At 41.1% G+C, this 27764-nt stretch overlaps 2 protein-coding genes across 3 annotated transcripts in view; both read left to right on the forward strand.

Moving 5' to 3' along the window:
* TGIF2 (TGFB induced factor homeobox 2) overlaps positions 1-13739 on the forward strand; it is a 33259-nt gene extending 19520 nt beyond the window's left edge. For both annotated transcript variants that reach the window (XM_069077643.1, XM_069077644.1), the window contains exon 3: positions 11231-13739. In XM_069077643.1, the coding sequence (XP_068933744.1) occupies positions 11231-11767 (537 nt within the window). In that variant the 3' untranslated portion in view covers positions 11768-13739. The remainder of the gene's footprint in view (positions 1-11230) is intronic.
* A 1871-nt stretch (positions 13740-15610) lies between these two features.
* RAB5IF (RAB5 interacting factor) lies at positions 15611-27395 on the forward strand. Its single transcript, XM_069077645.1, has 4 exons — positions 15611-15941; positions 19755-19858; positions 24664-24793; positions 26839-27395. The coding sequence occupies exons 1-4, from the start codon at positions 15828-15830 to the stop codon at positions 26878-26880; spliced, it is 390 nt and encodes a 129-aa protein (XP_068933746.1). The 5' UTR covers positions 15611-15827; the 3' UTR covers positions 26881-27395.
* Positions 27396-27764: the final 369 nt, after the last annotated feature.

Genomic DNA, 27764 nt, shown 5'->3' on the forward strand with positions numbered 1-27764 from the left:
TCTGGTCCTCCTGACTCCAGGGCCGGTGCTCTACTTACTGCATCCCAGGATCATACTCTTTGAGGCTGTTTCTTGCATATAAGATCTCCCCAAAGTTGACATGTTTGCCTTTTACATGTCTTGCTTTTTTTTTTTTTTTGAGAGGGGAGGGCAGGGCAATTGGGGTTAAATGACTTGCCCAAGGTCACATGGCTAGTAAGTGTTAAGTGTCTGAGGCCAGATTTGAAATCAGGTCCTCCTGACTACAGGGCTGGTGCTCTATTCACTGTGCTACCTAGCCTCCCCCTTTTACATGTCTTGAACCTGCCAGTGGCAAATTGCCATTTTTCCATGAGAGAATATTTCTTTCTACCTCCTAAAGGGATAACAGTATTAAACCTTTGCATCTTTTATCTAACCTTTTTGTGATTCTCAAAACGGAGTAAAGGGGAAGAATCACTTGATCAAGGGTGTTCTGATCAACTCTCCATCCTCTCCACTACAAATATATATTTTTTAATTTATGGGACCCTACCTTCTATCTGACCTTCTTAGGATATATGCCTACTAATGACTGATATTGGTGAGGGTCTGTACAGTTGAGTTAACTTTTTGAGTATAATTCCAAACTACTTCCCAGAACCATTTGGATTAATTCACAGCTCCACTAACATAGTATCAAGTGTCCTTGGTTTTTTTTTTTTTTTGTCACCACCCCCTAATATTTATATCTTTTGTTATTCTGATGGAATTTTATGGAATCTCAGACTTGTTTGAATCATTGTTTCTCTTTAATAATATTTGATAGCTCAAATTTCTTTTGAAGACTGGCTGTTTATATCTTTTATCCAAATAGCAATCTGTCAAGAAATGGCTCTTGGTCTTCAATTCCCTAGCTTTCTTGGATATTGGAATTTTATTAGAGATGTATGTTGTAAAGATTTCTCTCCAAGTAACCACTCTTCTTCTAATTTTAACAGCATTGATTTTGTTCATGCAAAACCTTTTCTGTTGTCCATTTTATTTTTAATTACTTCATTATGTTTAGTTAATTTTCCCATGAACCTTAAATTTCGTAAAGTATCTCCATTTTTTTTATGTTGTTCCCTTATCACATTTAGATCATATATGCGTTATTGTAGTATTTGTTGTAACATATTAGACTAACACTAATTTCTGCCTGACTATTTTCCAGCTTTCCCAGTAGCTTATATTGAATAGAAATCCTTTACCTCTGGAGTTGATGTCTTTGGGCGAACACTAGATCGTCATATTCATTTGCTTCTGAGTCTTATTTGTGTAGTTTTCCATTGTTCAACCTTTGTTCAACTTTTCTATTTTTTTTAACTAGAACCAAATAATTCTGATGTTAACTTTTATTAGTCTAGTTTGAAATCTGGTAATATTAGATTCCACTTCCTTTCCTTCCCATTCTTTTTTTTTAAATTAGTTTCTTTGAATTTTTGACCTTTTGTCCTTAAAGACAAATGTTATTTTGTCCCATTTCTAAAATAAACCCTCTGTGGTTTGATATGACTGATGCATCTATTTTTCTTATATTGGCAAGCACGGTAATACATGTCCCATGTCATAAACCACAATTTGTTTAACCATTCCCTAATCACTTTTTAAAAATAATTTTTAAATTTTTTACTTAACAAAAACCAAATAATATAAGCATTTCTGCATTTTTTTTAAAGGACAGAAAAGGAGACTGCATATGAAATAGCTACTAGGAACAGCTGGCCACATTTTTTTTTTTATACAAAGCATGCAATAAATTCAATATGTCAGTCTCAAAGCTGTTTGGTTCATTTGTACCCCTTGAAACTTATGTTTTCTCCTGTATAAAAAAAAAATTACTTAAACTCTTCCCCCATAAAACCCACTCCTGAATTAAAAACAAAAAGCAATGCCCCCAAACCTCCCCTGTATCAAATGAGCGCCATCAAGCAAAACAAAATCCACACTTTCATTGTACAATGTCTGAAAATTGAGATCTCATTGTATATCATCTTACTTGGGATGTGGGTGGTAACATGCTTTGTCATTGGGAGTTGTCATTGCTTAGATCAGAGTTCTTAAGTCTTTCAAAGTTTGTTTTTCCTTATATTGTTTAGTCACTCTCTAAAGTACAAAGGCCTCTGAATTCATCATTTATCCTTTGTTATGGCACACAAATTTTTGTTTGATGGGCATAAATTTTTGACTTTGTGCTACCAAATTTTGCTGATGAGATTTTTATTCAGTGGTGTTCAATTGTTTTCAGTCTATGTCTGACTCTTCATGATCCCGTTCGGGGTCTTCTTGGCAAAGATACTGAAATGATTTGCCATTTCCTTCTCCAACTCATTTTACAGATGAGGAACTAAGGCAAATAGAGTTAAGTGACTTGCCCAGGGTCACACAGCTAGCAAGTGTCTGAGGTTAAATTTGAACTCAGGTCTTCCTGACTTCAGGAGCAGTGCACCTACTGTGCCACCTAGCTGCTCAATATTTTTATCTATATGGTCTTTCCCTTTGTTGTTCCATCTCTCTGGTGATACCAGTCCTATCACTGAATTAAATAAAGGTGTGTGCCATATTTAGGGACTTTTGCATAGGTACACACTTCCTTGCCATTGCAAAAATGTATATATTTATATATAAATACAGTTTTTAAAAATATATTTACAGAAATAGGTATATATTTTATGTGTGTGTACATATCACATATACAGTGTATGTAGAGAGAGTGTGTGTGTGTGTGTGTGTGTGTGTGTGTGTGTGTGTGTGTGTAGTAAACCTAGTTTTGTTTTCACTGGATCAGTTAACAGTAAGTATTTATCAAACAATCTATTTTGTGTCAGGCACTGTGCTCTAGACCCTAGGGAGACCAAGATAGAAGTCTACAGTTCTGCTTCAAAAGGCTTATATTCTTTTGGAGAAGACATTTATAAATCTATAAAGAATAATTTTTTGATAGAGGTGGAAGGGATTAGGAAAGTCTTCATATAGATGATATTTGAGCCGAATTTTGAAGGAAATGAGTCTGTATTTTCTTATTTGCTGAACTTAATCAAACATGAAATATGCATTTAGAACAGAATGAGAAGGCTTTATGTGAAATTATGAATCTGTGTTACGTAGAGATTGCTCTTCTTTTTCATTATATAAAAAGTCAAAGCTGTCCTGCCTGTCTGATTCCTTCTGATCAATGTATATGGAAATGCAGGAGAGTTTGTTCTAGGCAAAGCATCGTCCCTGTAATTGTGATCCTTACCAATTTGGGGCACCCTAACATTCCCAGTTAGGAAAAAAAAACTCTACTAGCCTTCTATTATCCATTAATCTATACTTTTTTGAAAGTTTATTTGTACTTTTTATTCTTTGCCATCTAGCTACAAATCATATAATCCTATACCTTGGGGATCATAGATTCCCTAAGTATTTTTGCAGGATCAGGAGAATTGAGCTCCAAGTCCTTGCTCTGCCCCTAATTCACTGTGTGTCCCATTCTCTCTAGGCCTCAAATTTCCTGATCTGTAAAATGTTGAGGATTGGATATGATGATCCATTAAGTTCTGTCTGTTGCTAAACCCAGTAATCCTATAACTCCTCCAGCCAAAGACAAGAGGGCATTTTTCAGCACAAAGGGACTGAGGATGACCTAAAAAAATTATTTTGGTAATCTAGAGAGGTCTTAACCAGTTCTAGTGACCTTTTAAAAAGTATATAATGGAATTCAACATGTAATTCAAAGCTAGCCTGTTAATCTGTGATTCCTCTGATTCTCTTTCTGGTGAGGAGGAACTCCCCTCTCTCTTTCTTGCTCCTTTCTCCCAATTCAGGAAAAAATAAAATATCCCTTGTAACAAAACTGCAGTCAGGCAAAATGAATTCCCACATTGGCTATGACCTGGACTCCAGGACAACCTCTGTGCCTCAGATTTCTTCTGTGTTCATCAGATGGTTTCTGTGATTGAAGTGGAACTGCAGAGAGCGTCCCCCGCAGTGTCTCCTGGGTACATGGTATACCACACTTGTCAGTGAAATTGGCAGAGACCACACTTGGCCTGTCTTCTTGAATATTTGCATTTTTTTCTTCTTGAGTTCTTCTATAATCTTGAATTTTTGTGTAACCTTGAAACCAAGCAAGCAAAAACATTCCTACAATTAAATTCAATAAAGCCGTAATTCTATGCTAGGTAGGCTCTTCCCTGGGGGATTCACCCTGTTAGTTTTTAATTTGATCTTTCTCCCTCTTCTTCTTAATCATTTTGGCAAAAGGTTTATCGGTTTTATTAGTCTATTTTTAAAGAAACAGCTTTTAGTTTTGCTTATCATTTCTATGGGCTTTTTGGTTTCCAATTTTATCTATTTCTCCCCTGATTTTTCAAGGTTTCCTCCTTAGGGAGTATTTTGGGATTATTGTTGAAATAATTTTCTAAATTGCATACTCTGTTCATTAGTCCTGTCTTAGTTCATCACTGTATATACTACATGTTCTTAAAGATAGGATTGTTTTCTTCTAAGGACTACTTTATCTGCACCCTCAAAATTTTGGTTTATAGTCTCATCATTGTTCTAGGGTTGCAAATGTGTGGACATAGTTCCTTGCTTAACAGTTTCAATAGGCAGTAGAGTACAGTAGAAAGAATGTTGAATTCACATCCCAAGATTTACTAGGTGCATGACCCTTTGTAATTATCATTTAACCTCTGAGCCTGTTTCTTCATCTTTAAAATGATTATAATTTTTGACTCAGGTTTATATTGAAGAGAGCATTTTCAAGATTTTTTTAAACAGATATTTTTACTGATTACTTGTTTTTATGTCATTTCATTTCTGTACTTCCTCTACTTCCCCCTTTCCATCATGCCATCCTTTATAACAAAGAGTATAATAAGGAAGAAAGAGGGGAAAGCTGTAAAAGCTGATGAACACACCCCAAATATCTGAGATATGCAGTTTTGTACAACTTTGGACCCTGGACAGAGCAGAAGGTGGTTGTTCTTTTCATATAATTGTAATCATTGTTTATAGTGTTTTCCTGGTTCTGCTGAACTTCATTTTGCATTAGTTCATGTAAGTTTAGGAAAGTGCTTTGTAAAACTGCAAAGACATCTAGCCACAGGAGCTATTGCTATTAGTAGAGGAGGTCATTAGTATACAAAAACTATTTGTAATATATAGAATCATAGAATTTCAGATTTGCAGGTGATGCCAGAGGTCATATTGTTCTACGTATACTGAGCAGGAATCCACAGTACAACTTTTATGAAAAGTGGTCAATTCAACCTCTGCTTAAAGACCTCCCATTGACAAATAGCTTACTCCCTTTTAAGGATGTCCAGTCTACTTATGAACAGCTCTATTTTCCTTTGAAATTATTTATTTCATAAATCCTGCACATCTGCAAATTTCCATACTGGATTTACATTATATATCTAATCCACATGGTGATTGTATATTGGCTCTCAAATCTTTCTCAAGGAGGTGAGGACCTGACTTACCTGTCTCAGCTCTTGCCATGGTATTAGGGTACGTAAACACCCATACTGATGTTCCTTCAAATTCCCTAATTGCTTGAATTCCTTATCCTTCCTAAATTTCATAACACCTCCTCCATTTTCACCTCATCCACACAAATAGGAATGGTCACATTATATATTTCACCATCACCTTATTTAGATACTTTTGACTTTCTTATGTAAATAATAAAATTTGCTAATTTTATAACCCACAGGCTAAATCCCACCACCTGTTTTTATAAGGTTAGCAAGCTAAGAATGGTTGGCTTTTACATTTTGAGAGGGAAAAAGTAGAAGCCGTTCTTAGGCTACTTCACAGGCTGTACAAAAGCAGGTGGCAGAATCCCACTGGCTGGTTTGCCAACTATTTCACCATATCTCCTCCTGTCTTTCCATCTCTCCCAATGCCTCACCCCTCCTAAACCGATTCTGTGCCCTTATCAGGGTCTTTCTAGGCCCTCCCCCAAGTACATTTTAAGGCCATTATTCTCAGTCTGACTTCAGTTTCCTTCACCCTTTCCAATCTGGACCCTGTAGTTAGCTGTTTCCACTCCATACTGCCCCTTTTCCTTTGTCCTTTTGCTGATCATCTCTTACTTATTAAACCTCACCCTTAGATTATTCCTGCCATAAACCTCCTGTGATCCTAGTTCTGGAGTAAGTAGCATGTCATGCTCATTGGATACATAATAAATTCATGCTGTCCTTTTAACTGGCCCCTTATTGTAGCAAGAGAATCCTTATAGTCCTCCTGAATTTCGTCTCCATCTCACACCCTACAAAAGCTATTACAAACCTCTTTTTTCCCTCCCTAAGCTTCTAACAAGAATCTTCCTATTGCCTTCATTCTCCAATTTACTGAGAAAATTTAGTCCAATCAATATGAACCTCCGTCTTCTTTTCTCTTCATCTAAAACTCCCTTGTCCCCAATAGATAAAGGGTCAAACGATACGAGCAGACAGTTTTCAAAAGAAGAAATCCAAGCTGTCAATAAGCATGTGAAAAAATGCTCAGTCACTTAAGAGAGAAATGCAAATTAAAATAACTGAGGTTACACCTCACAACCATCTGATTGGCAAAGACAACAAAAAGGTAAAATGACAATTGGAGGGCCTTAGTGAAAACTAACACTCCTGATGCACAGTTGGAGTTGTGAATTGGTCTAGCCATCCAGGAAAGCAATTTAGAACTATTCTTAAAGTTATTGAATTGTGCATCCCTTTTGACCCAGCGATATCAATCAATAGTAGGTTTATATCCCAAGAGATCCAAGAAAGATACAAAGGTCCCATATATACAAAATTACTTATGGTAGCCCTCTTTGTTATAACAAAGGAAATGGAAAATAAATGGTGTCCATCAGTTGTGGAATAGCTGAACAAGTTATGGTGTATGAATGGAATGGGATATTATTGCACCATTAAAAATTAGCATAAGGACCAGGAAAACTTTTTATGTAATAACATTATAAAGACAAACAACTTTAAAAGTCTTAGATTGTTGCAATGAACAGCCAGAGGACTAAAAAAGCATGGGGCCACCTACTGACAGGGTGGTGATGGATTCAAGTTGCAAGATTGAGGCTTAGTTTTCGATCTAGACTACGTGGGAATTTATTTTGCCTGACTGATTATGTGTATTTGTTTAAAAAGTTTTGTTTTTTTCTTTTTTCTCAGTTTGGGGTTGTGGGGAGAGAAATAAGAACTTATAAGGATATGGTTGCCCCCAACAAGGGTTGTTGAAACATGGTTTTGAAATGCACAGAAGAGAACAGAAAGCAGGCCAGAAGGCATCACAGATAAGCAGGACACTTTGAAAGAAATATGTTGCATTTATGTATTTAAAAAGAAAAGCAAGCTGTGTGTAATAGAGATTCATAGTTTCAAGTACAGCTATCTCCTTCTATCTGTATATATGAAAGGGTTCATTTTAGTTGTTTTTTAAATTCAGAATTTTTTAAAAAGTAAAAATAAAAATCCCTTGGATTCATCCTCTGCTCTTTCCTCCTTTATCCTTAGCCCCTGACAGAGGCACAGCTGTCCTTGCCAAAGCCAACCCTAGCCCTTCTGACCTTGATTCTGTTCCCCCTAGTCTTCTCCAGCAGGTTGCATCCCCAGCCATTTCCCCCACGTCATGAATCTTCAACCTTTTACTGAATCTACTGGTTTCTTCCATACTGACTTCAAACATTCCCAAATGTCTTCCATCCTTAAAAAATCTTAAGGAGACCCTACCATCACCTCAAGCCATATTCATATATCTTTCCTCCCTTTCTCAACAAAGCTCCCAGAAAAGCTTGTCTGCACTTGCTTTTTTCACTTCCTAACCTTTGTTTCATTTCTCACCATTTGCAGTTTGGTTTCCAACTTCACTCAACTAAGATTTTGCCCCTCAGAGTTACCCAGCCATCTCCTAATTGCCAAATCTGATGGCCTTTTTCTGAGTCTTCATCTTTCTTGATCTATTTGCTGTGTATTTTAAACTGATAACTACTCATTTCCCCCCTATACGTACTTTCCTCTAGTTTTTTGTTATATTAACTCAACCCTTCCTTCAGTATCTCCTTTATTGACTCTATTCATATCATGTCTCCTAAATGTGAGAGTTCCCCAAGGTTAACTTCATTGATAGTCAACAAGTATTTCTTAAACCCTTACAATATACTGGCACTGTGCTGGGCACTGGGGTCCTATGTACTGTCTCCATGCCTTTGCCATTCCCCACATCTGGAATGCACACCTCATTTACCTCTGCCTCACAAAATTTGTCTCTTCCTGGAAGACACAGCTCAAGTACATGAGCTTTAATTAAACAAGCTTTGTACATGAAGCTGCTTTTTCTCCCCCTAGTTCTAGTCCCCTCTCTCCCAGACTTAAAAACAGACTTGTTTTTAACTTTACTTTTAATGTTTTTCTTTATATTTTTACTATATATCTGTGTGTGTGTATACACATACATATATTTATGTATGTATATATGTACTTGCAGTCTCGGTTAGAATGTAAGGTCCTTGCTTGTAGGGGTTTTTTTTTCTTCATTCTAAATACTTGTATCCCTTAGCACCTCACCTACCATCTGATACATCTTAACTAGGTATTTAATAACTTGGTATTTAATTTCCATGCTAGATTCAACATTTTGAAGGCAGGAACCTTGTCTTACTCATTCTCCACACCATAGAACACAGATTATTCCACATATGAGGCTTTGGTGTATGTTTGTTTAATAGATTCAATAAGCATTAGGGACTCATAGAAAGTTCTTAAAGCAGGGAGAAGGATATGGTTGGACAGTGTTTTAGGAAAATTAATCCAGTAGTTGCTATAACAGGAAGGAAAGAGAAAAGACAGAACTATCCAGGAATAAGGTTGGAACCCGATGGAAATGGGTGACTGACTTAAGAAACTCAAAGAGAAGAGATGAGTGACTAGCCCTCAAAGAAAGGCCCAGCTCAGGATTCTTGGAAGCAGAGGGTAAGGTGAGGGAGGTAGTTGTCAGGGTCCAGGACAGCATTTTTTAAAATTTTTAATCAGGAGCCAAGGAGGGTAAACCTGGGGCCCAGGCCTGGGAGTTGTGGGCATTGTCCCAGTATCCAGTGTTGGGGGGAGGGGGAAGTAGCATCAAACTGCTTTTATGTTACCTTCTCTGTAAATAGGACATTAGGAGACTTGTGTACAATTTCTGACACCAGTTTTACCACTTAACCATGGACCAGTTCCTTTTCTCTGGGTCTCAGTTCCCCCATTTTTTAACTATTTGGGGTCCAGTGGCCTGTCCAGCACAGATCAACTTGTGGGATCTCAGGTCTCTTTATTTAAACCTTAAGTTAAGGTCCCTGGGAAAGAAACTGTTAACATGGGGAATAAAATAGAAAAGGTTTCTGGAGGGGGTGGGGTGGGAATGCTTTTTCTAGTCTCCACACAAATTTTGGGGTGATATAGGAAAGGTTTTTCTTAAAGGAATGAATCAATTAATTAGCTTCTGGAAATTGGGCCCTCTTGTGAAAATTGCCTGTAAAGAATACAAGAGGGACTCTTTTAAAAACATCTGCTGATGGTGATAGGAAGCCTGGGGGGAGCATTAGCCTGGAGAAAAGCATGAGGGCACCCTAGTCATTGTCTTTAATACATGAAAAGCTGTCCTGAGGAAAAGGGATTAGATTGCCTTGCACTGGGGTTGTCCATCCCCTGTGCTCAGAATTCACTCCTTCCTAATTACCCCCTAGCAAAGAATCCTGTTTCTTTCAAAGCTCAGTTCTTATATCACATCCTTTAGCAGGGGTTCTCAACTTGGGGTCCATGAATTTTTTTTGCTATATTTTGATAACTGTTTCAGTATAATTGGTTTCCTTTGTAATCCTATGTATTTTATTTTCTTCATTTAAATTTTTTTTTCTTGAGGAGGGTCATGGACTTCACCCAACTACCAAGAAAGGGTTCATGATATAAAAAAAGTTAAGCTTTGTCTTTTAGGAAGAGTGCTGCCCCCCAGAAATGACTGTAAATCTTTTTTTATTTAATATGTTTTGTTCATAGAACACAAGCAGCTTGAGGATTCAAGGAACTGTTTTTTGTTTTGTTTTTGTATTGCCTTCCCAGATGCTTGCAGAGGCACTGGCACACAGTAGGTGTTTGTCAAATTGAATTGTTTTGCTTGTCCCCAGAGATTAAGAACTAGGCTTACAAGGAGTGGAAAGTTGTCGGGAGGTAGTTTTTTTAGGTCACTTCAAGGAAAAACTTCCTAGCTATTAGAGCTTTCCAAAATATAGGAATGTTTTGCTTTAAGAGGTAGCAAAGTCTTCCTTTAGACAGAGACTGAAATACCACTTGTTGGGAAATGGTCTGGAGGAGATATCTCTTTGTCTATCAGTTGGACTAACTGCTGTCCGAAATTCCAACTCTTGAAATTCTCCATTAGTCTGGAAGGCAACTTATAATGGTCCCTTTGGCTCTCACCAAGTGCATTCACTGGCTTCTCTCTTCCCCAAGGACCAGGTGCACACACTTGAACTCTGAAGACCAGACCTTAATTAAGGGACTGGAGTAGTTGGAAAAGAGGCACATAAAAGAATGGGTAACAGTTGTGGGAGGAGTAGGAAAGAGATTCTGAGAAGAGGCACTGAAATCTTATTTTTCCAGCTAAGTTTTAAGGGTTTTTTTTTTTTCAGTCTTGATAATTTGGAAGGAATAGGATCTTGGGACTGATCTAGACTCTAGAGATTATCCACAGTCCAGCCTCTTCAGGTTACAGATGGAGAGAGCTTATCTCACTTTACCCTTGCAAACCACCCTGAGAGGCAGGGTGCTCTTACTCCCATTTTTACAGATGAAGAAACTTGAGTCAGGCAGTAGTTAAATGACTTTCCCAGGGTGACAGTGGGTGTTTTGAGACTGGGTTTGAACTCAAGTCTTCGTTCCTCTAGGTCCAATGCTTTTTCTCCACTGTATTACCTACATCTAGTAGAATGTCAGATTAGATGATGTTGGTGTGTGGGTGTCCCAAAAGGATCAAGAATGGTTATATTTTTCTTTGTCTCTCCAGAACTTAATTCAGTGTCTGGTACCATCAGTCCTCAATGAATACTTGTATATTGATTTTCATATATAAAGTCCTTTTTACACCATAAGGTACAGTAAAAAAGAAAATGCCATCTGTCTTTATTCCTGTATTCTAGACTCCACGTTATCCCCTCAATGAGACTAGATGACTGAGTGATGATATTCTTGTTTCATTTTAGATTTGCAATTGGTTTATCAATGCTCGGCGGCGGCTTCTCCCGGATATGCTAAGGAAGGACGGCAAAGACCCCAACCGCTATACCATCTCTCGTCGCGGCGGCAGAGCCTTGGATGTGGCCACACCTCGGGGCTCAGGTCCCAGCCCAATGGCACCAGGGTCTGCTTCGGCCCCTTCCAAAGTGCTGTCCCTGTCAGTGTGCTCCTCCACATCCCCAGTGGGGGCTTACCTACCTGGCCCTGGGGCTGAGAATGAAAGTCCACCACCCGCTTTGGTTAATGGGGAGCCACAGCCGCTCCCAGGCCCTGGCAGCACTCTCACCCTGCTGGCCAGGGCGCAGGCTGGAAGCCCAACCAGTGGACTATTTAACACACCGCCCCCCACGCCCCCAGAGCACTATGGAGATGACTTTAGCAGCTTCCAGTTGCTGGTGGAGGTGGCCCTACAGAAAGCAGCTGAGCTCGAGTCACAGAAAAAAGATCTGTTTCCTCCTTCATGGCATGTCGAGCTCCCTTTGGTAGCCAGTAACCCTAAGTAGTCCTTGAAAGGGACTTCAGGACTTGATAGGAGACAGTTACTCCTCTTCTTTGTTTTTTTTTTTTTTTTTTTGTATTTGATGTTTTGTTTGGGGTCTTTCCTTTTACCCTTCAGGGAGTCTGCCACCTGTTGGGATTGCCCTCTCTGCCTAGACAGGTTCTCCCAGTGGGAATACTTGGGTGTTTCACACTGTGCCCCAGACTTTCTCTTATCTCTCACACCTGCTCCACTCCTAACGCGGGGGTCATCTGCAGGCAAGGAGAAGTTGGACCAAGAAATCTGAGATGCATGTTGCAGTCATCATCTGCACCTCTGGCTCTGGGAACATGATGCCTCTATCTTCAAGAATTTCCATTTTGTCATAATGTTCTGCCCTTGGGCACCCTACTGACTGCTCCAGTCTAGTTTCTCCCTAAATCCATTCCACCAAACAGGACCATGTACAGGGACTGGGATTACCCTATCCTCAGCCCCTTTTTCATCTCTTCTGACGAAGGTCTAGTGAACTGGCAAGACTACAAGAGCTACAAACAAAGAAGGGAAAGAAAACACTATCTTGGGCGACCAATAACCACGTTCAGGAAAAAATATATATATATCTAAAGGGTTTCTTGTGTCTTTAGAAGAAAATACCTTGTTAAAAGTGTTCTTTTTGGATTTTGGGTTTTTGTTTTTTTTTTTGCTCCTGTGTCCTGTGTCTTTGCTAAGACAAGGGTAAAAGACCTGGCAGACAGAAACCAGGCAACTGGAGTAATCCAAATGACATGGGACTGTGGAGCTGGTGAATATTGTTTAGCCTTACTTGGCAAGAAGGGATAAAGGATCTCTTGAGATGGGGGACTTCTACAAATTCTATTTTAAAAAAATTTTGATACCTTGACTTTTAAGGTAAATTGCCCTGGAAACTTGGGCTAAAGTAGAATGTGTTGCTTTCCCCCCCCCCCCACCCCCCTCCCCCCCCCCCCCCCCCAAAAAAAAAAAAATTCTGGGCCATCTAGCCTCGGTCTGGTTTACTACTCCCTAATGCTTTCTTTTGAATTCAGTTTGGTCAGTGTCTGCCACACCCAAATGCAGTTCTGGTTGATCAGGGAAGCAGGAGGCTGGGCAGAAGATGGAGGTTAAATTTGGAAATTATAATATGGTAGAGTGGTTACAGATAAGTGTTGCACCTTTTCTTCTGAATTCTAGCTGCAGGGGCTTTGGCCTTCTGAGCACCTCTGAAATAGGTCACTGTTAGTCTTAAGTGATTTCTTACCCTTCCTCCCCTCCCCCCATTTTAATTTTTTTTATATTGCTATTTCATGGTTTACTATGTTAAATAGCAATAGGTACCAACTTATATGTATTGAAAAACACTAATCCTAGGTTTAGATTGAGTATTCTTTTGTATGAATAATATTAATGTCAGTAGAAGAATATGGGAGGGAGCGCTCCTCAACCCACTGTACCTTAGATGGGATGGAATGGAGTAATGTTTTGTGTGGAGTGAGACATTGAGGAGCAGGTAGGGAAGAGACCCCTAGAGTCCCCCTGTTTCTCCTACTTCTTGAGCCAGACTTCCCCCTTCCATCCCCCACCCATTCCTTGTCTCTTTCCCAAACCCAGTTTCTAGCTTGGCTCTGATTTCTGTAAGCCTGGATTAAGTTTAAATAAAATCACAGAACTCCAGTGCTGGGGCCACTGAAAAAGGCAGATTGTTGGGAAGGGGAGAGGGAGAATGACTTCCACAGTGCACCATGCCATGGGGGTGGGAGTCATGCTGCTGAACCCTGTTAGTCAAGTTTTGGGATGATTAGGGGAAGCTGTGGCTGGGTAAGTCGGACTGTGTCTGGGTTTGATTCTATGTCTAAAGTGTGAGGGAGAGAAACAGCTCTCCAATTAAACTGAAGAAAAAAAAAGCTATTGTAAATAACTTGTTGGAATTTTTTTTTGTCAAATAAAAGATTTTTTTTAAAAACGCAAACTGAACCAAAGAGTCTGTCATTTTTGGGCTATATACTACCAGTATTAGAGAGAAGAGCTCGGTTCTCTCTCCACCTTAGTCTGGATAGTGCAAGACAATGTTTTAATAATCATTGCTCACATTTATATACATATCATTTTAGGATTTACAGAGTGCTTTACATAAATCTTATTTGTATATCAACACATTGTATTGGTTGGACCCATGAGAAGTCATTTGTCTCCTGGTTCCTTTACTAAAGACTTGAGACTAAGGGCAGAAAAGTGGTCACAGAATCTCAAATGGAAAAGGGACTTGAGATATCATCACTGTCTTCATACCTAAGAAAGAATGCCTCCTAATGGTATGCTTGACTAGTTAGTAGACTTTCAAAGGCAGGAGCTCAGTGTCTTTCAAGGTAACATTGCTCTAGTTAAAAGGAAAAAAAAGTAGTGCTTTATGGTTTACCAAGAGCCTACTTGCCAGTAACCCAATGAGAAAAGAGTTGTATGTTTAGGGTTGTGTAAATTGAGGTTGAAGGTTAAGTGTCTGGTTTGAGGTCACACACCTAACAAGCCAAAGCTGGGATGTGAATCTGAATTCCTGAGTCCAGGTCTTGGCCTGTGTGTTTTTGTTTCGTTTTGAAGCTAGGCCTTGTGACTTGAGATCTTCAACTTAGTTTCTAGGGACGCTGATGGGCTCAGGGGTATGCCACAATCGTCAGCACCTGTCTTCCAAAATGGGAGGCCAGGTCTATTTGCTAAGTCTGTCACCCATTTTTGTTCAGGCCTATGATTTCTTTTGGTGGCCATAGTGTAGATAGCTCACCTTTATTACAGATAGGGCAGATGACTTGCATACCTTAACATGCCAGTCTTCTGACTATGCCATGCTGCCTCCCTTCCTTTCCAATAACCTTGCTCACTCTTCCACTTGATAATTTTTCAAAGATGAGACACCAATCATACCCTGTTACTACTCCCACCTCCCTCTTACCTTTAAATAAATTTCACTGGATGTGGGATGGGGAGAAGACTTGGACTTTGAGTCAGGGAGGATGGCTTTAACATTTGCTTTTGATTCCCTGTGTTATAAAGACAAAGGATTTTTCTTTTTTTAAAACAGGCAAAAACTAAAATATATTTACAGAAATACTACATCTAAACATCTTGACCATGAAGAGACCTAACCTCTGGGTATTGATCATGCTAGCAATAATAAAAAGGGTCAGTGACACCCTCGAATGCCAAAGACCCTCGTGGAATCCACACAACGCTGATATGCCCTTGGAAGAGCGGCTATTGCTGAGGATTCCAAGTTTCTTTTCTAAAACGGGGAGTGGGGGAAGGTGGACTAGATGACCTCTTAGCTTCCACAGTCCACTTTATTTCTTTGTTCTGCCACTTACCACCTAAGTGACCTTGGGCCAATTGCATCTCTGTGATAGTTTACTGATCTGGAAAATGGGGTCGGACGCTTTATTTTCTGTAAAGTAACACCTCTGTAAGTAACCACCTCTGAGGGGTTTCTCTAGACTCCTGGCGGGGTGGACCGGCGAGTAAGGAAGCCAGAGTCAGGGCTGGGGTCTAAATTTGAGATTTGAGGAGAAGGGTTTACGCATGGCAGGTCCCCAGGCCCGAAGAGACTCTGACCCCAACTAGCTAGTCTCATTCATCCTCTCACCGGTGGCTTCTGCAAAATTGGCCCTTTCTTCTTTCCGTAGCGCTGAAATTCCCCTACCCCCAGTGAAATTGGTCACGTGAGCCAAGCTCACGCCTAGGGTGAGGGAGGGGGGGACCGGGAAAGGGAGAGGCGGGGCCACCCTCACGCGTTGGCGCATTCTGGTACCTGATTGGCTGCGTTAGTACGCCAGCGGGAGAACGCTAGGCCTGCTCTCCGCCCTTCTCGTTTTTTGGCCCTCCCCTCCCCCCAACCCCCTACCTCGGATAAGATCGCGCTCACAGCCTGCTTAGTTGAAGGGCGGCAGGACCCGGAGCCCGCTGGCTGAAGGCGGGCTGTTAGGCGCTGTGAGAGGGAGGCTCTGCTCCCTGGCTCCAATCCCGGCCCAGCGGTAGGACGAAAGGACGGACGGACTGACGGAAGGTCGGACTGAGGGAGGATGAGCGGCGGGAGGCGGAAGGAGGAGCCGCCGCAGCCACACCTGGCCAACGGCGCCCCGAAGGGCTCGGCCTGGAGCAAAGCGCTGCGGAGCGACGCGGCCTGGGAGGACAAGGTGCGGGGCCGGCGGGGGAGGGGGCCGGGGCAGTACGTGTGTGTGCGCGAGGTGGGGGGAACCTGCCCCACCGGGCTAAGAACGCGTGTGCGTGTGTCCTCACACGTGAGGAGTCTGTCACCCCGATGCCAAGGGCTGAAAGCATATGTGGAGTGGGGGGAACGATCATCTTGATTGAGGTGGAGGAGAAGAGCCCACGTGCGTGTGTGCGGGTGACCGTGTGTGCAGCAGGATTTATCTCCCTGTTGCAAGGTGTTAATATTATGGGGGAGTAAGGAGGGAGAGGAGAGCATTGTGCACATACGTGTGTGCCGCTGACCTGTCACATGAGGGCAGAGTTCGAAAGCATGTGTGTACCTGTATGTGAGATGACCTGTCACGGGATGAAAGGGTATAAGGAATTTTTTTGATGTCTACTGGGGGCTCTGGAGGAAGTTGAGACTCATTGCACAAGTCCCATCACCCCTCAAGGCCTCAGTTTCCCCATTTGCAAAATGAGGTGGGGCTGGTTGAGTGAGTGTGCTTGATAATTTATTATGGCTACCGATTAATAATCGCTAGTATTTATATAGTACTTAAAGTTTTTAAAGTGCTTTACACAGATTATTTCGTTTTATCCTTATAACAACCTGGAGAGGTAGATGCTATTATTATCCTCGTTTCACAGATGAGAAAACTTAGGCAAACATGATAAGTGAGGTGCCAGGGGTCACACAGCTAGGAAGTGATAACTTTGGAAAGAGATGGTGAAGGAGATGAGAAGGGAGAGGGAGATTATGCACTCTAAATGAGGGGGTAGCACTAAGTGGCCTCTCAGATTTCTTAAAACCCTGAATCTCTTATCCTGTGATGTGTTGTATGAATGAGGGAGGAGAGGAGACCTGTTATTGGACAAAGCAAATATGAGTGTGTTTGCATATGTCAACTTGATCACAGAATTTTAGAGTTAGATGGGACCAAATCATCATCTAGCCCTGCTTGAAGACCTCTAGGAAAGGTCCTACCAATTGCTTCCATTTTTGGATGGCACTAATCATTAGAAGGTTTTTGTCTGAATTAAGAATAAAGTTGTCTCTTCATGATTTCCAGATACTGTTCCTGGTTCAGCACTTCAGGGCAGGGAACAACAAACAAAATAAATCTAACCCCTCTTCTTGAAAAGGGCTATTTTGTTACCCCTGAGTTTTTTCTCCTTCGGGCAAAAAGAAATCCTTAATTCCTTCAGTTCACCCTCATATGTCATGAACTTCAGACCCTTCACCATCCTGGTTCCTCTCCTCTGGACACTCTAGGTTATCAGTGCCTTTAAACTGTGCCACGTATAACTGAATAAAATACCCTAGAAGAGGGTATGAATGAAAGAGACTTGTGTATGAGGACGTTGGGACATGTGAGAGTGTGATTGGACATAGGAGAGGTAGAATTCTATCAGCTTTAGAAGCATTAGATAGAAGGCCCATTATGAGTAGTTGTGTTTATGAGGGAGGAGAAACTGGGAAAGGAGACTGTGACCCTGGTATTAAATGACAATGTGGAGCTATGTCCTAGAGTCCGTGAATGTGTGAAAGATAGTATATGTGTAGGAAGACTGGGGTGCAGATTGAGACTATGAGAAGAGGGATTCCCTAGGGAGCTGTGTGTGAGAGGAGATATAGCATGGTGTAGTGTAATGGAATGATTCCTGGGCTAGGGTGGATGTCGGGACAGTTTGGTTCTAGACCTGTGTGTCAGTGACTTGAAAGAAAGCTATTTCTGGACTTCAGTTTTCCAGTCTGTAAAATGCAGGGGCTGAATTACATAATCTTTTGCAAGTCCTTTCAGTCTCTGATATTTTGTGATTCTGTGGGGTGAATGATGTGTGTGTGTTTGTGTGTATTTCAGGAATGTTAATGTCACCCTGGAAAGGGATGTGCCTGTGTGAGGTGGTGACAGGGACTTGAAAGGACTGAGACCTAGAAGTAGCCATGTTTATGATGTGTCCCTAATCCTCATATCCCTTCTTCAAATATCCCCCCCACACACACACATACACATACACACACTCTGCATCATCCAGGTTGGGAGAAGAACAAGACCATATTTGTTATTATGTGGAGCATCAAAGAAAGATATTACGGATTTAGAGAGAATATTGAGAATAAGAAGTTGAGTGTGTTGAGGTTAGGATTAATATTTTTCTATTTCTCCATTCCCCAAAGCTTACAGGGTTGGGGTTGGGGCTGAGGTTTGTACCAAGCTGGATTCTGACTTCATTTCCTTTACTATGTCTGGGATTTTCAGGGCTGGGCTGTGCCATTTTTACTTGTGTATATGTATTTTCTTGATTTTCCTGGACCAATAAAGTCAGGTTCCTCTTCCTTCTTTGATCTTCATTTCTGACCCTCTCAAGGTTCTACTTGGCTCCACAACCCTGGCCATACTGGCCTCTAGTCTATGTGTCAGGGTCACTGAATTTCTGTGCCTTTGCCTCAATTATTAGAAATACAATGACAGGAAGTTAGTTAGGCCTTCCTCTGGCCTAACTTGTAGGATTCTGCCCACCTATTGCAAAATCTGGAACCACTTGTTTGTTATCTCCCTTTTATAGCCTTGGGCAACTTTATAGATAGATAGCTTGGTCCCAGCAGTGGCTTTCATTGAGAAAAATTTCCATTATTTTAATTGAGAAAATAATTTTTTTAATAAAAGAAGTAATATGTTGAAGCTGTTTATGAAGGTCACAAAAGAAATGTAGTAAATAACCCTGGTGTGTGTGTGTGTGTGTGTGTAAACTACTTGTCTTACCTTGGGGTAAGAGTATATGCATGTGTGCACATATGAATCTCTCAAGAATATAAATTCATCAGCCTGACTTTTAAAGCTCCCCACAATCTGACTTCCACCTGTCTTTCTGATTTTATTTAATATTACTCCCTTCATACATACTCCATTCCAAATTGGCCTGCTAGTTGTTCCCTTTAAGGATATCTTGAATTCACTCAAGTGATACCTCATAACTGGAATGCACTCTCTCCTCACCTCTGCCTTACAGAATCTTTAGCTTCTTTCATACCATACCACAGATAACACCTCCTACACAAGACATTTCATAATTTTCTGATCTCCTCTTCATTAACACTGTCTCTCTCAAAATTATTTGGCATATAACTCTGTAGTTATTTATGTATAGTTATATTCCACTAGTGGAATGTAAGCTCCTTGAGGACCAGACATCTTTGTATTTCCTATACCTAGCTCAGTGCCTTCCACTAGACATAAAATAAATGTCTGTTGAATTGAACTAAATCTGCCTAGGTCTTCCCATTCAGTTCCTCATATTTACATATGGAGACTAGAAGCAGCTTGAGATGTATCCATGAAATCCAAATTACTAATATCCTTAAAAATGTTTCTCATGTGCTATATAGTTATCCTTGGCTAGTACTAGGGCTGTTCACTACATTCCTTTTGTAAACTTTATAAGCAGTCTTAAAAAATTTCTTAATTTCTACTTTAAAAATTTAATTCTTTGACTTTCATTTGTACCAACACTCTTGGGGGAGTAGTTATATAACCCCTATAGTTCCAAGTTTGAAGATTTGTTCCATCCTCCCTACAGTGGGATATGTGATCATCATAGGATTATAGATTTTGAGCTTGGAAAGAGCAACCTTCTTAGTTTATAGATGAGGAAACAGGTTCCACAGCAGCAGAGGCAGTATTGGAAGCTTGATCAATTGCCATGAAATCAGCATTCTTTCCAGGCTGCCTGCCTGACTTTTTGCAGGTCAAGCATGTTCAGGCTCTAATTCAACCTATTTGCCTTTTCTACAGGATGAGTTTTTGGATGTGATCTACTGGTTCCGACAGATCATTGCAGTCGTCCTTGGCGTCATTTGGGGAGTGGTGCCACTGAAGGGCTTCGTGGGAATAGCAGTGTAAGTCATGAGTTTCCAACATGTCTTAGTCTCCCTTATTGTAAAACAAAGCCCTTTCCTTTCACTGAAACATAGGATGTTGATTTCTCAGATAATTGTTGTTTTATTTTATAGTATTTAATGCTTTGCTTTTATCGTATAGAGGAATGAGCTAAAGCAAGTGCTCCTCACTGGGAGCTGTACTCAGAAGTTTCACAATTGTGTCTGAAATTATTTTTGAGTAGAGAAAGAAGAGGTGGTGTGGTGTAGTGGAGAGTGCACAGTCAGAAGACCAGATATTGAGTCCTGGCTCTTCTGCTTGATAGCTCTGTGATCACAGGCAAACTCCTTACCCCCTCAAGACTCATTTGGTAAATGTCATCTATAAAATGGGAATAGTGCACTATCCATCTCATAGGGTTGTATTAAGAAAAGCAGTTTGCCCACTTTAAAACCCTATAGAAATATGAGCTACTGTGGTGTCAACTCTGGACAGCTGAGTTTTTGCCTTGGCAAGGGTTCCTTTGGGCCTCTGCTCTTTAAGGAGTTCAGGGTAGAGGAAGTTGTGCCTTCAGGGTATATCTGTGTTGTCATCCCTTGTTATCTGGAGAAAAGTCAGTGGCAGCCCTGTTGCTACAACCCCTGCCTCTCAAAGGACTCATGGATAAATCTGTTCTGATGTGAGGAGCTCACTTGATTTCTAAGAGTATGTCCACCTGGCTATAAGACTAAATTAAAGAAGTGTCTTTTCAGAATGATAGGGGTTCATGAGGACAAGGGCCCCTTTGAACGATGCCTGAGGTTTCTCACTTAATAGGTAATATAGACCCTCATGCCCCTTCCTGTATCCTACTGAAAACAACTCCAGGTGATTCCTTGGAGGTGGGGGTAAAACATGGTTTGGTCACAGAGCACTCTCACAGCCGTTTACTCTTTTGATCTTTACAGCAGGTGTGTGATATTGTTATCTTTAACATTTTTTAGATGAGGAAACTGAGGTTGATAAGTCATGGAACCAGTTACATGATCCAGCTGGGCCTGGAACCCAGGCTTTCTGACCTCTTGCTCTCTTGTGGCTCTTTCTACTGTCCCAAGACTCTGCCAGCCCAGAATGTCATCATTTCATCAGTTGTCAAGGATCTGTTACCTTCTCAGTGATACAGATCAAAAATCCTCAGTGACTTGGTAGGTTGTTTTCAGCAGTTGCTGTGGGAGACTTGGCTTGTGGCCAGCGTAGTTATTTGAGTCACAGATAGTAAATGTGTAGTGTTAATTGCTCTGTTCCTGAAATCTTGACAGCTCAGTAGAACTTTCCCAAGCTCGCTCAATATTGCATATCTCATTTCCTTCCAGGACCCAGGGCACTTCCATTCCAGGATGAGGCAACACAGTAGGAGTTGAGTTGATCAAAGGCCTGGCTTTACTTGCATTCTTTTTAGAGCAAGTATGTCCTCAGCATATACTATGTTCCTGATCCTACTCTAGACTTTGTTACATTGTAGAATCTTCCTTCCCAGTAATTGACTGCTGCTACTGGGAACTAACATTTTATTTTTGGATTTGGATTTATGACTTCATTGGTGTAGAGAAATCTCAGGGAAAAAATTCCCTCTACCAAGGCAGAGTGCAACTGTTCTGCAGTTTGTAACCTTAGAGAGTTACCTGAGGAGAAGCCAAGGGGCTTCCTGGGATCACAGAGCCAGCGTGGTAGAGGTAGAACTTGAACTTGAACTTCCTGACTCCAAGGCTGATCCCCCCCCTTTTTGGAGGGGGGAAGGCAGGGCAATTGGGTTTAAGTGACTTGCCCAAGGTCCCACCTGACTCTAGGGCTGGTGCTCTATTCACTGTGCCACCTAGCTGCCCCTTCCACGGCTAATTCTTGATTTCCCATGCCATACTGCTTAGTAACTCATGTTACCAGAAAACATACAGCATTTTTGGGTTGAAAGTGGTATTAAAGTATTTCTTTTAAAAAAATATGAAAGGTACAAATGAACTCTTCAAATACTCCAAGCCTTCACTTTCAGTCTCCTTGCCCCATTTAGGCTTTCTGAGGGAGAGAAAGCAAAACCAGATGAATAAAAATGCTAATGAGAAGTGAATTGGCCCTGAGCCCAGGCTTGGATGAGAGGAGGAAAGAATCTCAGAAAGAGAGGAAGTGGCTGATCAACTGTGTGAAGCCAGGTCTCTAGGAAAGGAGATAACACTGGTGTTAATCCAGGTTCTGTTTTAAAATGTCACCAGATATTTATATAGCACTTTCCAACTGACAGGCACATTATATTATCTCGTATCCTTAGAAGTGAGGTTGTCTTGCCTTTACTGATTTCTGTTGTGTGACCTTATCTGTAAAATGGGATAATAATCCTTGCCCTCCTGCTCTGAGAATTAATTAATGTATGCAAAAAGCACTTTGCAAATATAAAGAGCTATATTAATGTGAAGTTACGATTGGTATTGTTGACCAGGCATTAATGCTCCTATTTGACAGGTGAAAAAACAGGTGGGAGACCCCAATACATTTAATATTTTTCCCAGAGTCTCATAGGTAACAAGACGGAGGACTCAAACTGTCTTTTTTTTTTTTTTTGGAGGGGGGGAAGGCAGGGCAGTTGGGGCTAAGTGACTTGCCCAAGGTCTCATGGCTAGTAAGTGTTAAGTATCTGAGGCTGGATTTGAACGCAGGTCCTCCTGACTCTAGAGCAGGTGCTCTATTCGCTGTACCACCTAGCTGCCCCTAACCTGTGTCTTCTGATGTTTAATGATTCCAGTGTTCTTTATATCTTATTGAATGAGTTCAGCTACTGGAACAGTTACTTTTTGTTTGAAACAAATCATAAGAAACAGCCCTAATGAGTAGAAAGAATTAGCTGTGTGGAAAATAGGCCTTGGGGCAGCTAGATGACACAATGAATAGAACACCAGCCCTGGAGTCAGGATGACCTGAGTTCAAATCCAGCCTCAGACACTTAACACTTGCTAGCCGTAGGACCTTGGGCAAGTCACTTAACCCCAATTGTTCTGCCTTCCCCCCTCCAAAAAAAAAGTGGAAAAAAATAGGCCTGTTCTTGGCTTCGTTTAGACCAAACGAGATAATATTGTGTTGCTTTAACCTCAAGATAGCCTTACCTTGAGTATTTGCTTCTATACTATTCTGCCAGGTATGTTATACTTACAGGGCACTGACTTACCTCCAGAAAAGTCTTTCACTCCCTTGGTTGACACCTTGTTTAATATTCTCAGGAAAGGCTATAGGGAATGTTGGGTGGTTAAAAGCAGTATTTTTTCCCTCCACCTGAGCAGGCTTATTATACTTCCTTGGCTTTTAGTTCCTGTGTATCACTTCACCTCTTCAACTGGCTTAGTCCAGGGTTAAGGGGAGGGTTGAGCTCATAAAAGTTGCTTTTTAGGTCAGGATCTCCTGGTATTTCTCATCCATCACATCATTAAAATGTTTTTAAGTGAAAATATTTAATCATCTCAGCTCCCTTCAGGCATTTAAGAGCTGAGATAGGTGATGCTGCTACACTGGGGGCACTGTGCATCCACTCTTTAAATCTTGTCCACTCCTAGAATTGAGAGATTTAGTCTAGTGGCCACTGCTAGGCCACTCTCTAGCTCTGGCAGTTCTACACTAGGACTTGATTTTGTTATTAAAATGGTCATTCTTAAAATTGTGACCACTCAAAACTCATTCCAAAGCCAGAGCCTCCTTTTTGTCTCTTAAACATGCTAAGTCTATTACTGTGTTTTCATGCTCACTGAAATTGTCTTTTGTCCTTCCTCCATGAATGATTCTCCCCACTTCGTCTCTAGGAATCCTTGCCTTGTTTCATTATTTAGTAGTTTTATGTATTTAGGTCCTGTCTACGTATAGACTTAGCTCCTTGAGGGCAAAAACAATGTTATTTTCCATGTATTCCCCACAACATATCTGGCATAGGACCTAGAACATAATGAGGTTCAATTACCTGAAGTGCTTTTGGCTAGATTTTTTTTCCTGTTGCTAAAGCAACTAGGGAGATTATAAGAGAATTAGAATATTTTCAGTAACCATTTGTTGACTGATTGGATAGTCTCTCCTATTTTCCACTTAAAGTAAATAATGAAGACATGAATGTCAGTTCCTGGAATGATCCCTGCCCCTAGTCAGTCACCAAAAATTAGATGGGCTAGGAGCCTTAGAGCTAAGCTAGAGTCCCTTTAGATGCAGGAATCATGGCCTGACCCTGCTATCTAAATAGTCTCCAGTTTCCTTTTTCAGTAGAAACGATGTAGGACACATGAGCATTTGGTGGCTTTGTCACAGCCTGCAGAAAACCAAACACCGGTGCCTCGTGCTTGTTTGGGCAAGGGACAGACAGCCCTTCTGAGAGACTACTTCCATCAGTCATTCTGAGGTGGGCGCAGGGGCGAGAATGGTTCCATCGGCACTTCCCTGCCGCTGCTGAGCAACAAGGGATGTTCTCAAAGACTCAGGCCGTCCTCTTCCCGAGCCTTGTGAGGAGAAGATCAGCCCTTCTCGGCTTTGCCAAGGTTCATGGTGCAGAGCTCGTGTTCTTTGTGTGTGTCCCAGGGGTTAGTGGGGAAAGGGGACGTTTCACTCTTGTTTGTTCTGTGAGTGAAATCCCAGAATCTTACCGAGAGTTGGCCCTCTTGGCTCCTGGAGGTCTTGTAGGCGCTTTTAAAAAGCTTAGGAGTTTTTGAAGTTGTTGTAAAGGCCATCTCTAATTTGGGAAAGAAGAGAGCTGTTTTTTACCCTGGGTCTCATAGCATGTTCTTAATTTTCTGAATTAGTGATGAGACAATGTGTCTTTCCTTTTCAGATTCTGCCTGATCAATGCTGGAATCTTGTACCTCTACTTCAGCAGCTTCCAACAAATCGATGAGGAAGATTATGGTGGAACGTGGGAACTCACAAAAGAAGGTTTTATGACATCTTTTGCACTGTTTATGGTAATTATTTTCTCTCTCCAAATGGTAGTCGATTCTGGTTATTTCAATAAATTAGAATCTTTCATTCTCAGGTTTGGAAAAGATCTCCAGGTTCATTTAGACCAACACCATCTTCCTGATGGATAAAACTCTTCTAAGAGGAGTCCTTGGCAAAATAGTGGGTGCAGCCTCTCCTCAAACATTTCCCAGGGAACTCACCACCTTAGAAGTTAGCCCTTTAGCCCATTCTGTTGTTAGGCAGCTCTGATTTTAAAATTTCCTCCATATATTCGGCTGAAATATGCCTTCCTTGTATCTTTTACCCGCTAGTCCCAGTTCTGGCCTCCAGAGCTAAGAACAGTGCAGATTAGCACTCTCTTTCCTTAAAGTAGCTAAAGACCTTGATCTTAATCTCCCCTAAATTCATTTGGCTCAACAACCAGAATTTATTCTAATGATGTGATCTTAGACATTCTCTTTATCTTAGTCATCCTCCCCTGGGTATAACTTCAGTTTGTCTATGAAACTGTGACACCCCAGATTTATAAACAGTATGCTCTAGATGTGGTTTAACCAGAGCAGAGAATAGCAGGACTATCATCTTTTCGAAACACTAGACTCCTTTTGCTGTCAGCTAAGGTGGTGCCACATCCAACTATGTTAGGAACTGCATTGTATAGACTGACTTACTCCCAAGTTGTACCATCTCAGAATGCTGTTTACCAGTAATTGTTTACTATGCCCTTAACAGTTTAGGTTTTTAGGTACTGGGGTACAGATATAAATTGAGACACATCCTTTCCTAAGGAGCTTACGTTCAAGTAATTGACAAGTGCTTCTGATTTCCACCCATTTCAGATTCTCAAAGGCACCTCCATTCTCTGAAATGTCTTGTCTTCAGGCTCAAGTCTTGCCGCTCACACATACTGGTGCCATGAGCTTGATGAAGCTTAGACTTGAGGGTTGTCCCCTTCTCCCTTAGTCTGCAGGATTCCAGATGTTAGCGTCTGGAGATGGGCTCCATTAGTTATCTTGATGTTGTAAAATGTTAGCTGACACCTATGATTCTCTGACTACACCAACAGCACCTAGTTATCTACCAGGGACAGTGCTTATGGTAGATATTCTATCATAACTCTGATCCCAGGTGGCTTCTTCTTTTGCTGCTTGACACTGCATCAGCTGCTTGTAATTTTTAAATTTGCCTGAGCACATGATTAAGAGGCAAATCTGAAAAAAAAAAAAAGACTCACTAGAGGAGGCTGGATTTCTTTCCAATTTCTTTGGTTCAGTGATGTCCAGAATTGGGAATCAGAGAGTTTTTTGGGTTATCTGCATCATTGCACGTTTGATGCAGATCTAATAGAGATAATTTCTTTCAAAATTCATTATAGACTCATAGACTTAGTGCTGTGTCATCTGGTCTAAACCCAAGGTTCAGAGAACTCAAATTACTTGTCTTAAGTCATACGGGATAAGCAACAGGAGTAGGATTTGAATCCAGGCCCCTGCACTCCAAATCCACTGCTCTTTCCACTGTAACCCACTGTCACAATTGATTCATTCCTATCTCTCATGGCTTCATAGTCATAACTCTCCTACACTTAAAATAACCTGACTTGAGTGGAGGGAGTATGCTGAATGTGGAGTCCCAGGACCTCTGTCTCGTTTCTGTCCTAGTCACTTAGGAGTAGTATGGCTCAAAAGTAATGTTGTCTCACTCCTCTAAGCTTTATCTCAGCGAGGATAGCCTAGGCTTGAATCATCCCTAAGAAGGTTGTGATTTAGGGTAATAATGTTTTCCAACACAACAGGACCTTCTTACAAATAGCTTCTTTCAGTAGCTTGATTTGTGTGGCAGAACTGTTCTAACCAGTTAAGAGACATTATGGCCTGAGAGTCAGGTCCCCTTTGATCCCCTGAGAAGCAGCCTAGGAGGAAATTTTCCTTACCCTGGTACATTTGACTCTATGGGGAACTGGGAGACTGAATACAGCCTGCTCACCACCATTCCTGGAAACTACTTGCCTTGTGGGATTAATTTCTGCTCCTTGTGTCTCCTTTAGGTTGTTTGGATCATCTTTTACACTGCTATCCACTACGACTGACAGGCTACAGCCCAAACCTGCTAGCACTGTTCATTCAAAAGGACATTCTAATCACAGGCCAGAAATATGCCAGTGGTCAGGGGCATTTCAGCCACAAGGAGACTGTGATGCCCCATTCTCCCAAACTGAGAATCAGCGTGTTGGTCACCAGTGTTTTATACCAGTGTCGTGTCTTGGAACTTTTAAACAAGCCATCCCTATTTTGAAAACATTACTGAACTGTTCCATCACGACCATTTTCCATGCCTTTATTGACTACCCATCACTAATACGTGTTGGCTGAATGGATCTAGTCATTTCATTTACCTTAGGATCTGAATGAAATGTTCGTCTTCCTGGGCTCTCCATCAGGCACACAGTTTTAAAGCCATCGATGGCATTTTACGGTGTTTTGAGTTGTTCTTGGACAAAGCATGGCAGAATGTGCGTGGTTTATAATACAGTACATGTCTAATAATAGTTTCCATTGTAGAATGTTTTAAGAAAACTTGAATAAATCGGATCTTATTAACAGATCTCCTAAGCCTTTGATTGAAAGTTTGAGGAGCTACCAATGCAGCTCTTTGAGAAGGGGTTTGCCTTGTATCTACAGGCAGCATTCCTAGCCCAGGGTTGCCCAGCTAACTTGATCTTTGCCCTCATCTACCTTAACTCAGGCTTTCCTCTTCACTCTTAGTGCCTGGCAAAGCCTAGGCTATGTCTTTTACCTCTGAAGTGCTATGGAACTTAGGCACTGCATTTATCCAGCCCCTTCATTTTACACAGGGAGAAACTGAAGTTCAGACAAATGACTTGCTTATATTTTTATAGCCAGTGAGGAGAAGAGGCAAGATGGGAACTCCGTTTGCTTGCCTCCTAGGCCAGCATTTTTCTCACCTGTACAT

Source organism: Petaurus breviceps, unplaced genomic scaffold (genome assembly GCF_028583685.1).
Source record: "Petaurus breviceps papuanus isolate PSGF00001 unplaced genomic scaffold, PetGlider_PUasm1.0 90994, whole genome shotgun sequence".
Classification (NCBI taxonomy): Eukaryota; Metazoa; Chordata; class Mammalia; order Diprotodontia; family Petauridae; genus Petaurus; species Petaurus breviceps.